The sequence below is a fragment of the Mercenaria mercenaria genome, unplaced genomic scaffold (genome assembly GCF_021730395.1).
Source record: "Mercenaria mercenaria strain notata unplaced genomic scaffold, MADL_Memer_1 contig_1212, whole genome shotgun sequence".
In the NCBI taxonomy this organism is placed as follows: domain Eukaryota; kingdom Metazoa; phylum Mollusca; class Bivalvia; order Venerida; family Veneridae; genus Mercenaria; species Mercenaria mercenaria.
Window position 1 is genome coordinate 40929 of NW_026459195.1, and position 15026 is coordinate 55954.

General features: G+C 37.8%; 1 protein-coding gene across 1 annotated transcript; it reads right to left on the reverse strand.

The window, feature by feature from the left end:
• Positions 1-328: 328 nt before the first annotated feature.
• Positions 329-14826, reverse strand: LOC128551523 (T-complex protein 11-like protein 2). Its single transcript, XM_053532414.1, has 4 exons — positions 14620-14826; positions 7119-7300; positions 1660-1826; positions 329-1049 (listed from the first exon to the last, which is right to left on the reverse strand). Exons 1-4 carry the CDS (start codon positions 14695-14697, stop codon positions 817-819), a joined length of 660 nt encoding a protein of 219 aa, XP_053388389.1. The 5' UTR covers positions 14698-14826; the 3' UTR covers positions 329-816.
• Positions 14827-15026: the final 200 nt, after the last annotated feature.

Below are 15026 nucleotides of genomic sequence, written 5' to 3' on the forward strand. Positions count from 1 at the left end.
GGGCGGGCATAATTTGAACAATATTCAATATATATTAGATGATGTCACATGCCAAATATCACGGCTCTACGGCTTGCGGTTTTGGACAAGAAGATTTTTAAAGTTTTTCCTTTTAGCTACCATGGCAACCAGAGTTCTGCATGGAATTCAATTCTTTGAACAATTTTGGAAGGGGACCACCCAAGGATCATTCCTGTGAAGTTTGATGTAGTTCTGTCCAGTGGGTTTCAAGAAGATTTTTTTAGAAAATGTTGACGGATGCACGAAGGACGACGGACATTGAGCGGTCACAAAGGCTCAGGTGAGCTAAAAAGCTAAAAATTATACATGGATGGACATACAATTTATGCATAAATATCAATCTGAATCAAAATATATTCATGAAACAATCAAGAGCTTAGCACGGTTTATAGTCTATGCACATAAAGGCATTACTGCAAGAAAGCCTGGACTACTTTAATTCTAACATGCTCGAGAAAATATTATAAAAAATATGCTGATCTATATAATAAAGTACTAATGAACTTGATGTCACATGACCATCATGGTCTCTAACTGGTCCATGCCTTACACAGTTATTTAACTTACTGAAAATTCAGATTTTGTTGGAATGATATTAAAATATGTGACAGAGACTTAAAATTTTTCAGTTTCTACATAATAAATTAAACCTCTGTTCAAAAGATGAACATGTACTATATCGAGAAGCATGTTTACAAATATGGAAAAAATGGTTTTGGTCCACTGGACTAATGCAGGGGAATAACCACACAGAAAGGAATAAATACTGTCACAACAATCATGAAGTCTCCTGAACTAGGACACAGCGTCTGCTGGAGACAAATCTTCCTGCAAGCGTTTTAACAGCGTTCCTATAATATTAGCATAATACTGCCCGAACACTGATCTATTGTGTGATATAAGTCTTAGAAATTGTCCACAAATCTGAGACAGTTCCTTCTCCATCACGGACGTTCCTGCGGGTACTTTCAATGGTTCTGTTAACTTGGAGAACAGTGCTTGCTGTATGAAGTCTAGAACACGTTTTGCTGAAAGTAAAGAATTAAAACAATATGTGTGACATAAAATGAATGAGTTTTCTTTTAAAAAAAATATGTCCACAGAAATCAATTTGGAATAAAACTGCAGCTGAGATTTCTCCATGTGTACATAAACTGGTGTGTAGCAAAGTGCAATATATAGGCCAACTTTGCTTGCTGAACTCTGATTACTAGAATACCTACATTAACTTGAACACTTATCCGGTTAATGCAAATTCTCTACCCCAATTCATGTACCATGGACAGCTTGAAAAAGTATGGCTGACCTATTAAACTCTACTCATTGTCCTGTTCAGTATATCATAGTGTACATTGTTTGTCACTTTTCTCCACTCAAATAAAAAGGTTGAAGCTGAAACTCGCTATTGTCTCAAGTATAGTGAATCTCTTGTTCAGCTTCTTCAGTTGTGAATCTTTTCAAACACATGCCGAATCAGTTAAAGTTATAACTGTATATATCTGTACTACTAGAAACAAGAATGGGACCCAGAAAACTCCTGTGCCATTTTTACAGTTTTTTTATACCGTTTCTTCTAGGGAAGAATTTAAACAACTAAATCCTGGACTGATTACTTCATACATCAAGACCTTTACTTACACATCAACGTAATAATTTGGTTATCTTTCTCTTTAAGTGTTGTTATTTGGCCCTTGAGAGTTTTCTGCTGGGTTTCATCATGGGCTGGAAATCCATGCTCCTTCAGGAACACTTCTACATTCTTGTTGACCTGCTCGCTTATATTCTCTAGAACTGACTCCAGGTTGCTGCAAGAACATTATGACAATGATAATGTTGCTACTGCTGATGTACATTTACATAAATTCATACTTTACTCTACAGACCTAAAGTTAACTTTCACGGAGATACAGTTTTTTAAAGTTTGAAATAAAACTGTGTTTATCTTTACCATTCTTTACACAACCAGCATTTTTTGTTTTTGCTTGACCCCTGGTCAGCTTGGTATCAGCTAGCTAAAAATAGGTCCTGAACAACAGGTACACGAAAGAAAGTCATATTTAAATGAAGTTTCAAAGAAAAACAAAAGATCACTAATGTCACAATGAAACAGATGGATTTAAAAACATAACAAGAGGGCCATGATGACCCTGAATCGCTCACCTGAGTGATATGAGCCACATGTTTCAAATGGCAAACTGGCGCTAAAATATTAGAAAGTACGTCAGTAGGTCACATTCATGGTCACTGAAAGACAGTTTTAAGATTGGTGTGCAAAACTGTACATGTCATCCAAATTTCAAGGCTGTATCTTAAAAACCAAGAAAGTAGGTCAGTAGGTCAAGGTCACAGTCAAGTGATCCCTAATCGCTTGGGTCATCAGGTAATTATAATTAAACAGTCTAGGAAATACGACCTGATAATTTTTGAAGTATTTTTTCCTATATAACTCATAATTATAACAAGTGACCCCCAGGGTGGGGCCTCCTTTCACCCCAAGGGCATAATTTGAACAAACTTGTTACAGAGATCCACCAGGCAATGTTACACACCAAATATCAAATGCCTTGGTCTTGAACTTTCAGACAAGAAGATCTTTAATTTTTTTCCTATATAAGTCTACGTTAAACTTGGTACCCCAGGGCAGGGCCTCTTTTCGCCCTAGGGACATAATTTGAACAATTTTGGTAGAGAAACACTAGGAAAGGCAACATACTTAATATCAAAAGCCTAGGCCTTGCAGTTTCAGGCAAGAAGATTTTTAAAGTTTTTTTTCCTATATAAGTCTATGTAAAACATGAGACCCCCGGGGCAGGGCCTCTTTTCACCCAAGGGGCATTATTTGAACAATTTTGGTAGAGGACCACAAGGCAATGCTACATACAAAATATCAAAGGCCTAGGCCATGTGGTTTTAGACAAGAAGATTTTTAAGTTTTCTACTATATTAGTCTATGTAAAACTTGTGACCCCCGGGGTGGGGCCTCTTTTCACCCCAGGGGCACAATTTGAACAATCTTGTTAGAGGACCATAAGATGATGTCACAGGCCAAATATCAAGGCTCTACGCCTTGTGGTTTTGGACAGGAAGATTATTAAGGTTTTTCCTTTCAGTTGCCATGGCAACCAGAGTTCTGCATGGAATAAAATTCTTTTAACACTTTTGAAAGGGGACCACCCAATGATTATTCCTGTGAAGTATGGTGTAATTCTGCCCAGTGGTTTTCAAGAAGAAGATATTTTTAGAAAATGTTGACGGACGGACGACAGACATTGAGGGGTCACAAAAGCTCACCATGAGCCTTTGGCTCAGGTGAGCTAAAACCTACGTGAAAAGTGAGTTAGAAACAAGAGCTGTCACTATTGGTGACAAATGCCCCCGAATTAGGCCCAAGAATGCCACAGTTGTATGCGCAAAAAAATCACATATCATTTTGTGACCTTGACCTTGTGACCTTGACATCTCATTATAGGGAACATTTATGCCAAGTAATTTCAAAATCCCTTCATCAATGGCAGAGTTATGGACCAGACAAGAAACAGACCATGTTAACCTTTGACCTCTAAGTGTGACCCTGACCTTGGAGCTAGGGGTCTGGGTCTTGCTCATGACACGTCATCTCATTATGAGGAACATTTATGCCAAGTAATTTCAAAATCCCTTAATGAATGGCAGAGTTATGACCCGGACAAGAAACAAACCCCGTTAACCTTGGACTTCTAAGTGTGACCTTGACCTTGGAGCCAGGGGTCTGGGTCTTGCGCATGACACGTCGTCTCATTATGGTAAACATTTATGCCAACTTGTCTCAAAATCCCTTCATGGATGGCAGAGTTATGGACCGGACACGAAACAGACCATGTTAACCTTTGACCTCTTAAGTGTGACCTTGACCTTGGAGCTAGGAGTCTGGGTCTTGTGCACGACACGTCGTTTCATTATGGTGAACATTTATGCCAAGTTATTTCAAAAATCTTTATGAATGGAAGAGTTACAGCCCGAACAAGAATTTACGGGACACACACACGGATGGACAGACAGTGCGATTTTAATATGCCCACCTTCGGGGGCATAAAAATTTCCATCTGAGTATTAAACACATGAATACAGATAAAATCTCCCATACTGCTTAATTTAACAAAGGCAGACAACATCCCCCACTTCAATTTTTCACTTATATCTAAATCTCACTTCTATTTTAACAAGAGGGTCATGATTACCCTGGATCGCTCACCTGAGTAATATGAGCTACATGTTTCAAATGTCAAACTAATGCTGAAATATTAAGAAAGTACGTCAGTAGGTCACATTCATGGTCACTGAAAGTCAGTTTTAAGATCGGTGTGCAAAACTGTATATGTCATCCGAATTTCAAGGCTGTATCTTAAACAAGAGGGCCATGATGGCCCTATATCGCTCACCTGTTATCATTGCACTTGAGGACAAGAAGGTCCTCAGAAAAAATATCTAAGTCCAAAGGACAGGAACAACAAAGGAAAGAAATTTAACCAAAAAGAAAAACAAAATTCTTACAAGGTACAGATATGTCAAAATACACCTAAAAATTGGAGGTACCATCCATGTTGTACCACAGAAAAGTGGTCTCGGTTTTTCTCTACGGCCAATAATAAAAAAAGTTACTAAAAATAGGCTATTTATAGTAACGTAACAGGGAAGTAATTCAAAAGAAAATTATTGTAAGTTAACAAAAGAAGGATCTGCCAAATAAATCTGTTAACATAAATGAAATTTCAGATCAGTATCTTCCTTAGTTATGGAGATATACCCATTTTAATTTCAAAAATAAAGGGAGGTAATTTGACATAAAATCAGTCCATAGTTATCTACCCTGATTGGCTCAGTCCAACTAATGACAATAATGAAATTTCAAATAAGTCCTGTAAGTACTTACTGATATAAATCCATTTTGACTACAATCAGGGGAGGTAATCAGATATAAAATAACTCTGGAAACTACGAATGGATCTGATTTGTCATGGAATCCAAGATTTATTGTTGTTGAAGATATTTTGGAAGTTTGTATCAAATAAAACCATAAATGAAGTCTCTATATGGCTGCAAAAGCCAAAATAGCCAATTTTGGACATTTAAGGGGCCATAACTCTGGAACCCATGATGGAATCTGTCCAGTTTAAGAAAGGAACCAAGATCTTGTGGTGATACAAGCTGTGTGCAAGTTTGGTTAAAATCAAATCATAAATGAAGTTGCTATTGTGCAGACAAGGTCAAAATAGCTAATTTTGGCCCTTTCAGGGGCCATAACTCTGGAACCCATTAGGGGATCTGGCCGGTTCAAAAAAGCAACTGAGATCTTATGGCAACACAAGTTTTGTGCAAGTTTGATTAAATTCAAATCATAAATGAAGCTGCTATTGTGCAGACAAGGGCAAAAAAGCCAATTCTGGTCCTTTCAGGGCCTGTAACTCTGGAACCCATAATGGAATCTGGCCAGTTCAAGAAAGGAACCAAGATCTTATGGTGGTACAAGTTGTGTGCCAGTTTGGTAAAAATCAAATCATAAATAAAGCTGCTATTGTGCAGACAAGGTCAAAATAGCTGATTTTGGCCCTTTCAGGGGCCATAACTCTGGAATCCATAATGGGATCTGGCCAGTTCAAGAAAGGAACCGAGATCTTATGGTGATACAAGTTGTGTGTAAGTTTGGTTAAAATAAAATCATAAATGAAACCACTATCGTGCAGACAAGAAATTGTTGACGGACGGATGCAGGGACGCACACACGACGGACGACGGACGAAGGGTGATCACAAAAGCTCACTTTGTCACTATGTGACAGGTGAGCTAAAAACAAGAAAGTAGGTCAGCAGATCAAGGTCACTAACAAGTGACACCTAATTACTTGGGGTCATCAGGTAATTATAATTAAACAGTCTAGGAAATATGATCAGATAATTCTTGAAGTATTTTTCCTATATAACTCGTATAAAAACTAAGTGACCCATGGCAGGGCTTTAAATGGACCCTGTGAATAATCTTAGTAAAGAACCACTAGACAGATGTAAAATATCTAAGCTCTGTGTAAATTCAGGTGACCATGGGGCAGGACCAGTATTGACCATGGGATCATAACTTGAACAATCTTGGTAGAAGTCCACTAGACATTGCCACATGCCAAATATCTAAGCTCTAGGTCATCAGGTTTCAGAGAAGAAGATTTTTGAAATTTACAATATAGTCACATAAGGAAATTAAGCCTTGTCCGCAGGCTTAAGCAATTTTGGTAGAAAAAAAAGTCACCTAGAGATCATTTTTACAAAGTATCTTTGAAATCCGGCTAACAGTTTCTGAGAAGAAGATTTTTAAAGATTTTCCTTTTAGTTGCCATGGCAACCACAGTACTAAAGGATTTTAATTCTTTGGGCAATTTTGAAAGGGGGGCATCCAAAGATAATTTCTTTGAAGTTTGGTGTAAATCTGCCCAGTAGTTTTGAAGAAGATCTTTTTAGAAATTGTTGACTGATGGAAAACGGATGATGGATGACGCACAAAGGACATCAAGCGGTCACAAAAGCTCACATTCAGCCTTTGACTCAGGTGAGCTAAAAATGATAATCATCTTATAAACAGTAATTTTCTGAATTATCTAACCTTTTCTAAGTTTTAGAGTTCTTATTCAATAAAATCAAAGTGGTATTTTTTTCTGCCTTGATCAAGTTCAGCAGGCTGCATTTATCCATCATTCAAAAGACACGGCTGTGTTTAAAGTGAGAGGCTGAAGGCATGCATTGCTGTGTTAAAAGAATGTGGAGGATGAACTTTAAACTAAATAATAATAGAAGGAGGTTAGTTTAAACCTGTTTATGTTACAGTTATAGATTTGAAAGGAAGTTCCTTTAACTTATGTAAACTACATCTATAACCACTTCTTGAACTGCTGGTCAGCATTCGTTTGTAAGTAAGAGATTGTATTGACACCTTTACATTAGGTTGTAGGTTTGACACTATGCAGGTTAGTACCATAACTCATTAGACAGCAGCACTGGTTTTTCCCAGGAAACAGTCAAGAGTTTTTCTTACAAATCAAACCTGATTACCAGTAAGTACAAACTAATACTAACCCATCTTCTACCCCCTCCAACAGAGTGCATATTTCCTCTTTCAGCTTGACTTTCAGTGACTGTACACCAGCTATTGACTGACCTACTGTGTTGTATGTAACAAGTAGGACAGATGTAACCAATGTCAAGTGCTGAGTCTGCTCTCTTAGATCAAGGAATCTGCTCTGGTCTAAAACAAGTGTCTGAAAAAAATAAATATACCCCGCATATAACAATTAACTTCTTCTACATGATCACTTAACTACCTGGCTTTACTAAAATATATGAAATGTGTGTCGTGTGAATTAGCAATAACCACCTACAGAGTCGTTTTTTAAAAAGTTTATTGGTTCAATGATTATGCACTTGAACAGCTAATACACTTTCAAATTTAATAGCATGTCATTCAGTGAATATATACCATACATAGCCTAACTGTATAAATCTGCTGTTATGGATCTCATAGGTATAGTATCTAATGAAGACATTTTTTTGTGAGGGTGGGGCAGGGGTTAAGAGTCACACCAACACAATTAAGTCACATGATGACTTTTCAAGCTTTTGATGGTGGAGGAATACCCAAGGGTGGGCATTATTTCATCATAGGCTGGCACCTGGGTAGAACTATCAACCTTTCCTTAAGTCAGCTGGATGACCTCCTCACTTGAAGAAATCTACATACTAATTTAAAGAGTTCAACAAAAAACAGACACAGTTGGTTGATTACAAGTATATAATTATATGAGATACACAACTACATTATACAAATATTACATACATCTTAAAACGTTATATCTTTGGAGAAAGGGGGCAGCCCCACTCGGTCCATCACTGCAAGCTGGCCAGCCGGCTAAGGCCATCACGACTGCAGGCTATGACGCTTGCGGATCATAGTAGGCAGATCCTGACCAGTGTAAAGGTACAGGCGATACTGCCGCAGTTCCTGGAACCAGTCTAGGGTTCGGACAGAGAACTGGAGTTCCCGGTGAACCAGACTTTGGTTAACAGCCCGGGAACAAGAAGCCATGGTGAATGGCTCAGAGATGGGTCGGCCACTGTTCGAGCGAACAGGACTATAACATCTCTGGTTGTTCATGGTTTATCTTTCATGAACTGAATGACAGATGATGATGATGTTCATCGAAACAGTTCAACAAAGTTGAACTGCAGGCCAGTCGTGATGCAAGGCATACAAGCCTGAAAGGTTGAATGGCAAGTATGAAAATAGTTTGGGACGATAGACGGCTGCATATATGGAAATAGCGTATCAGAACCAAATGGGACTCATAAACCCGCAGACATGGCATATTTTGACGTTTGTTTCATGGTTAGATTTGCTATTTCTGAAGGGGGCCATATATAACAAAGTTATATATATGGCCAAACGAGGTGAGTGAATAAGCAATGAACCGAAACGAGTGCCCCCCCGAAAGTGTTAATAGCAATCTTTTTGCAATGCTGCTCTTAACATCATAACATCAGCTTTATTAGTATATCCCATTTGAAATATAACACCTTTTTGAAGGTTCACAGATATTTATAACATAAAACAACAGAATAAGGTTAATTATCTGCAGCTGTGAGAGCAATTACATCCTGCAGTGAGATAAAACATTTACATGGCAGTTATAATAACAACAAAATCAAGAGGCATTGACATATCCTATCAAGTTTAGATTAGACCAGAGTATCACCATTGCTTGTTTACTCTGCATGGGGAATGTCCTGAACTGAACTCAGTAATTGGTGATTAATGACAGACATAAAAATGCTCCACAGGGTGAACAAGCCATAATTAAAGTGGCTCTGTGTCTAAATGTTCTTAAAATGAAAAGACAATTTTTTTTATTTATTTATTATTTTTTTTTTAATGCTTTAAACTACACCAAATGATGTCAATAGTGATTGTCATATTATTGAATAAAAGGAACCATTTTTTGTTTCACATCACTCAAGGGGTTCTTTAGCACAGGGGTGCTTTAATTGCAACAGATAGCATATCAGTGACAGGCCCCTCTAAGCTACAGGCCAACTAGCTTTCAACAGGAATGAATGTTATCATAACAAAGAGAAAATACAGAAAAACAAATCCCATGTGGGACATTAATTGTGGCTAGACAATAAAGATCAGCAGCACTGATTAAATCCAGTATGGAGTATGAAATTAGGCATACTAATAGGCCTGGAAAGAGAGATAGCTAGAAGATACTGTTAATTACACTTAATGATGAAGGTAGATACTAAAAATATAAAATAAATTTGCAGCAAAATAAGTAGATCATGATTCATGAACTGCTTTCAATAGCAGGAACACTTTGTGTTATTATACCTATTATATAGTTTAGTCAGTTCAATATTCCCAATGAATGACACTACAGTACACTTGTAAGTGAGCTCCAATATTTATAATAAATAGCGAGCTTGTCCATAATAAAAAATTGCAGTAGGACGACAAAGCATTGGGAAGCATGAGCTTCCATCAGTGTATGATAAATTAACAGACATAATAGAGTACTGATGATTGTTGTTTTTGTTTTGTTTTTTGTGTGTTAACCAAGAACGAAAGTGCAAAGGACACTCCTGGTTCCAGTATTATATCTACAAAGCAGTAGACTAAACACATACATGTCTATTAGATTGCAGTTATAGCTCCATTGTGAAATAATGAATAGAACCTACCACGGACTTTAGAAAGCATTACAAACACTCATGCTTTCTTCCTAACACTGACATAGCAGAAGACTAAGAACACTCGTACTTCTGCTTGATTGCAATTACAGCTCCATTGTGAAAGAATGAATTACAGCTGACGCCGTTACACTATTGTGCTTTTGAATAATATTTACGTAGTAGCAGACATTTAAAAATAAACACATATACATCTCCTAAATTGCAGTTATAGCTCCATTGAGAAAATATGAATTGAACCTAACACTGACTTTAGAAAGCATTACAAACACTCATGCTTTCTACCTATTAATGACAAAGCAGAAGACTGAAACACACAGGTACATCTACTAGATTGCAATGATAGCTATTTCCTATGGGCTTGCACAATTGCTAAATCACCCTTAGATGATTTGATAATTAAAGGCCACACATAGCTTTATGTGCTTCCTGTATAAGAGCACCATCAGTTCTGATGTATTTTGTATAACAATCGGATGACCATCTTCCTAAGGTTCTGATCAGATGATCAGGGACTTGAAATCGCGCTGCTGTTGTGGCAGCACCAATTCGAAAGCTGTGGCCAGAATAGAGTTTGGTATCCTTTCCAAGCAGAAGTAGTAGTTTGTGAATGCTCTGAATGAAGAATTCCCTCGTTAGTGTTGTTCCCTTGGAATTAATGAATAGCGGATCAGTCGCACATGCTCCGCATTGTCTTCTCAAATTAAGATATCTGTCCATATGTGTCACAGGACAGGTTGAAGAATTTGTAGCTGTGATTGTTAGTTTGACTCCTGATCTAAATATGTCTGCTTTGGAATTTGGCAGAAATAATACATAAGAACTGTTTTTGTTTGAGAACTGGATATTTTGCAGAGTTAATGGTGCATTGCTTCTCTTTGACCTTTGAGCATGCACTGTGAACTCTCCACATCTCAGAAATCCAAAGAATGCCATTGTACATGCAGCTGCTAACATTAAACTGTCATAAAGGCCAAGATACCTACAATTTAGTAGGCTCACAAATTCTGTCAAGATCTCATGTGTTATTGGTAACCGTTCCTGTTTAATGTTCACTTGTGACTTTTTTACACCTCTAAGAATAACTTGTAGCTGGTGGAGATCTGACCAGTTTGAAAGGGGTGATTGAACTTTATTCTTCAAATAGTGATAACGAAGTCCTGACAAATATTGCTTAATTGTGTGATATTTTAAACCTCTCTCAGTACAAAAGCCACAAAATAAATCAAAGTTTGTTCATCAATTGCTGGAGGTATACTGGTATTTGTAAGCCACAGAGAGTTTTGTTCCATGAAAAATGTAAACAATTTAAATGCACAGTTATACAAATTTTTTGTACCATCTTCATGAGCTGCATTCCACAGTTTTGCTACAGTATTCTCTAACCAAGGTATAGCTTGCATAGGGGTGGCACTTTGGTGGGATATTTGTCTGCGTCTGGTGCTAGTCTTCGGAACCGTTGCATCTTGCCACAGAACAACACTAGTGACTATTGGTACCAATTCCATAAAAGCTATTGACATATCTGTTTCTCCTAGTTTTGGCAGCTCTTCAGGCCAAGGTTCAGCGAACCACCTTCCTTGATAGTATCCACCATACCCACAACTTCCACTAGCGTCTGTATAGAGTTCAATATCAGTGCATTCAGTAACATGGTCATCATAGAAAAAGGAGATACCATTCCAATTGTTCAATAGGTCATACCACATACGCATGTCTGAAAGGCACTCTTGACTAAGTTTCACATGATAATGCAATTCTTGTACAGACGCCGCGAGCTTCAGAAGATATGATACAAAACTTCTTCCTGGCCTGATAACACGTGATGCAAAGTTTAAATGACCAAGGACACTTAATAACTTCCGTTTTGTTATTGATTTGCACTTGCTTATGTCATCCAAAAGCATCTTTATCCTTTGAACTTTTTCTAAAGGTAGATAAGCCTGCATTTTGACTGAATCGAGTGTAATTCCTAAATACGACATCGTAGTGCTTGGTCCCAAGGTTTTATCAGGGTGAATTGGCACTGACAAAGAGCCAAACACATGTGTCAACAATGCCATATATCTGTGGCTGTCTAGAGTTTTTGGCACGATTGCTAGAAAGTCATCCAGTAGGTACAGCAGATTTGGAATTTTATAATTATTTGTAGCAATGAAATGAATAGCTTCAGACAGCATGGAAAAAATTCTTGGACTGCTGCGAGACCCAAAACACAACCTTTTGAAGAAGTAGAACTTATTATTCCAGCAGATACCATGGTATGCCCATAACTCTGGCTTAATTGGTATAAGCTTAAATGCATCAATAATATCAGTTTTGCACATCATTGCACCTTGTCCACATTGCTTGATTATTTTAATGGCATCATCAACACTCACATATGAAAGAGAATACTCCTCTTTGTCAATCAGACTGTTTATACTAGAGTGTTCGGTATTATTGTGAGGAGCACTCAGATCCACTATCAATCTAAACTTTTTTGAGTATTTGCCTTCCACAACACCTATGGGGTTTATACGGTATGTTTCAAAGGGCGGAAAATCAAAAGGTCCTAATAAATATCCCTTGGTAATCTCTTTTTGAAGAAGTTCAGAAACAATCTCTGGTTGAGATATAGCTGATCGAAGGTTTCTACACTGATAGCTGGTCTCTGGCAAGTATTGTAACCCAGTGTCGAAACCTTCTCTCATTCCTTGCATAAGACTGTTAACAAAGTTCTTGTCTGGATGGGAATGTAGTTCTTTTCCTAAAGCTAACAGATTAACTGGTGTTGTGGCTTTCAAATCATTATGCTGATGCTGTTGCAGTCATTTACTTGTTGAAGGCTGTTTTGCTCCAGTTTTCTGTTTGCCACACTGGTAGGCAGGGTGATTGACAGATTTACATATGTCACAAACATGAATGAGTGACGAATTAGCATGTGAATTTTTGCAGCCTGTGGTGTTGAAATTATTGCATATCTCTTTACCTTCATGAAACTTGCGGTCACGGCCATATTTGTCCCTTGAGTTAGCAAATGTGCTAGAGGCAGACTGGTAAGCTCTAGTGGGTGCGAACTTCGCAGTTGGATTCCTAACCGATCTACTGTAACCACTATTATGTGCAGTTTTTGGGCAGAAGGATGTCAGATGATTCGTATCTTTGCAGATGTCACAGGTTTGGCAACGTAGTCCAGAGAAAGTCGTCATGTAAAGTTTAGTGTCACAGGACGACCAGTCGACAGATACGTTTTGTAGTTCATACTGTTCGGCTTTACGGTAGAAGGCGGTGTGATAGTCATAAAAGTACGTACCACCATACTGTTGGTACATATTGTCTATCATCTCCCCATACGTATCTAACTCTTTGCGTCGATGCGGTTCTTTCTCACATATGACATTCCTGAATTTATTAAATGCTGTTCTGAATTCAGTGATATTCAGGCTTTTATTTAGTCTGTTATCCCCAGCACGGATAATGACTTGTTGTCCATCTGAATCCATGACCTTGGTCTCATTGTTAGTGTCCATGCCCGGAATCAATAGCAATGCAAAGTTTACATACTTGTGAGCAAGGATGTCATTTTTTACCTTAATTGGTATAATATTTACAGGTGGGAGCTCGTCAACAGGATGGCGTTTCATAGGTCCAATTTGAATTGAGTCGTGTTCGTCATTGTTAAAGCTTAATTGAAAATCTTTACCTGAATCTGAGTTGTTCTTTCCCTTGGCAAGTTCAGCCAAAGTAGCCTGCATTTTCAACATTCCTTCCTGTAATTGTGATAAGTTTCCCGGTATGTCTGCCGTAGCATTTACAACTCCTTGTGCGTTTGTATCATGTTTTGAACTGACCACATTGTCACTGTTTCTGTTCTGGATTTGCTGGTACAGTTTCAGCAATGTTTTGTGTGGTGTACTGTTGGGTAAAACAATACCTTCCGCTTTCAATTTTTCTTTTAGCATTGCTAAAGTCCAGTTGGCAGGATTTGTCATATTAAGTCCATTTATTGGGGATCTGCTTCTTTGTCTCTGTGTGTCTTCAGAGGCACGAGACACAGCCCGGGAGCGCACTCTACTATCTATCCCAGACCTTTCCTGGGCTCTTCCCCTCCTACGTGGCATTATTTTATTTTATTATATTTATTATTTTTATTTAATTTTTTATTTATTTATTTTATCACTCTGTAGTCTTGTTTGTACTAATCCTGTACAATATCCTATAACGAGTTCAAAGCACAGTTGAATCAAGCCAAGATACAGTATATGACTCAATAATTCTTTTAAAACAACATCCAATAAATCACTGTTGATTCATATAGTCCAAGACACAGAATATTTCAAAGTAGTTCCTAGTAATTGTGAAATAATTTTACTCAAATTATTATATTAGCGAGTTAGGCAGCTGCAGAAGAAAGACTGAATGCATTGCTAGAGTACTGCTTGTTATAAATGTAAACCAGTGAGTCATACAAAGGTACCAGACAGAGTGTTTCATACACAGTTAACCCCTAAAGGGTATATAGCATAACTGTTGTTAAACTCTTTAAAACTTGATTAAATCCAATAATATTTAATCACCACGCAAGGCTCCAAACACACATTGGTGTATGGCAAACAAATCAAAGTAAGCACCCTTAACCACTCAGCCATGGTTTACTAATTTAAAACTGTTGATCTATTTACTGGATAAAATTCTGTTAGGTTTTACAGGTTTACTTACTATCCACAGATTCCTTATTACCTCCAACAAGGAGAGCTATCAACCCTGACAGACATACAAACAAACATTAATCTATCAACATGGATTATACACTAAATCATTATATTATTTCATTTTTCTAACACGTTTTTACCTCTGGAAAAATTTTGCTTGTGTCCCACTGCAACAATTCCATATAAGCCCCATTCAAGATGGCTGCAGGTGTAGCCATATTGGCCTGTGTGGCTCCCTCTCTAGGAGTAACTCCCCCTGGCCTCAACTTCTCAAAACTTCTAGTTAACCATTGTTTGGTGAGTTCAAGACCATCTATCCCAGCTTCTGAAAACAGGAGGTAAAATGTTGTATTTAATTGTCAGCCAGTCTTTAATTGACCTTACGCCAGATAGCCTGTAGCCACGCCTACCAGTTTTCAGGGGGAACAATTCATGCTAGGCCCGACAAACAAAGGAATCAAATGGCGAAGACATTCTAGTTGATTTCGGCGTGCGCTTCCTCAATTCACACGTATTTCTAAAGTGAAAAGACAAAACACAATCGTTA

Excerpts from the sequence above, each read along its gene's own strand:
- LOC128551523 (XM_053532414.1), bottom strand. The coding sequence starts at position 14,697 with ATGGCTACACCTGCAGCCATCTTGAATGGGGCTTATATGGAATTGTTG. Across the intron at positions 1,827-7,118 it reads TTGGAGGGGGTAGAAGATGG|CAACCTGGAGTCAGTTCTAG; the intron begins GTTAGTATTAGT and ends ATGTTCTTGCAG. Across the intron at positions 1,050-1,659 it reads CCAAATTATTACGTTGATGT|CAAAACGTGTTCTAGACTTC; the intron begins GTAAGTAAAGGT and ends CTTTACTTTCAG.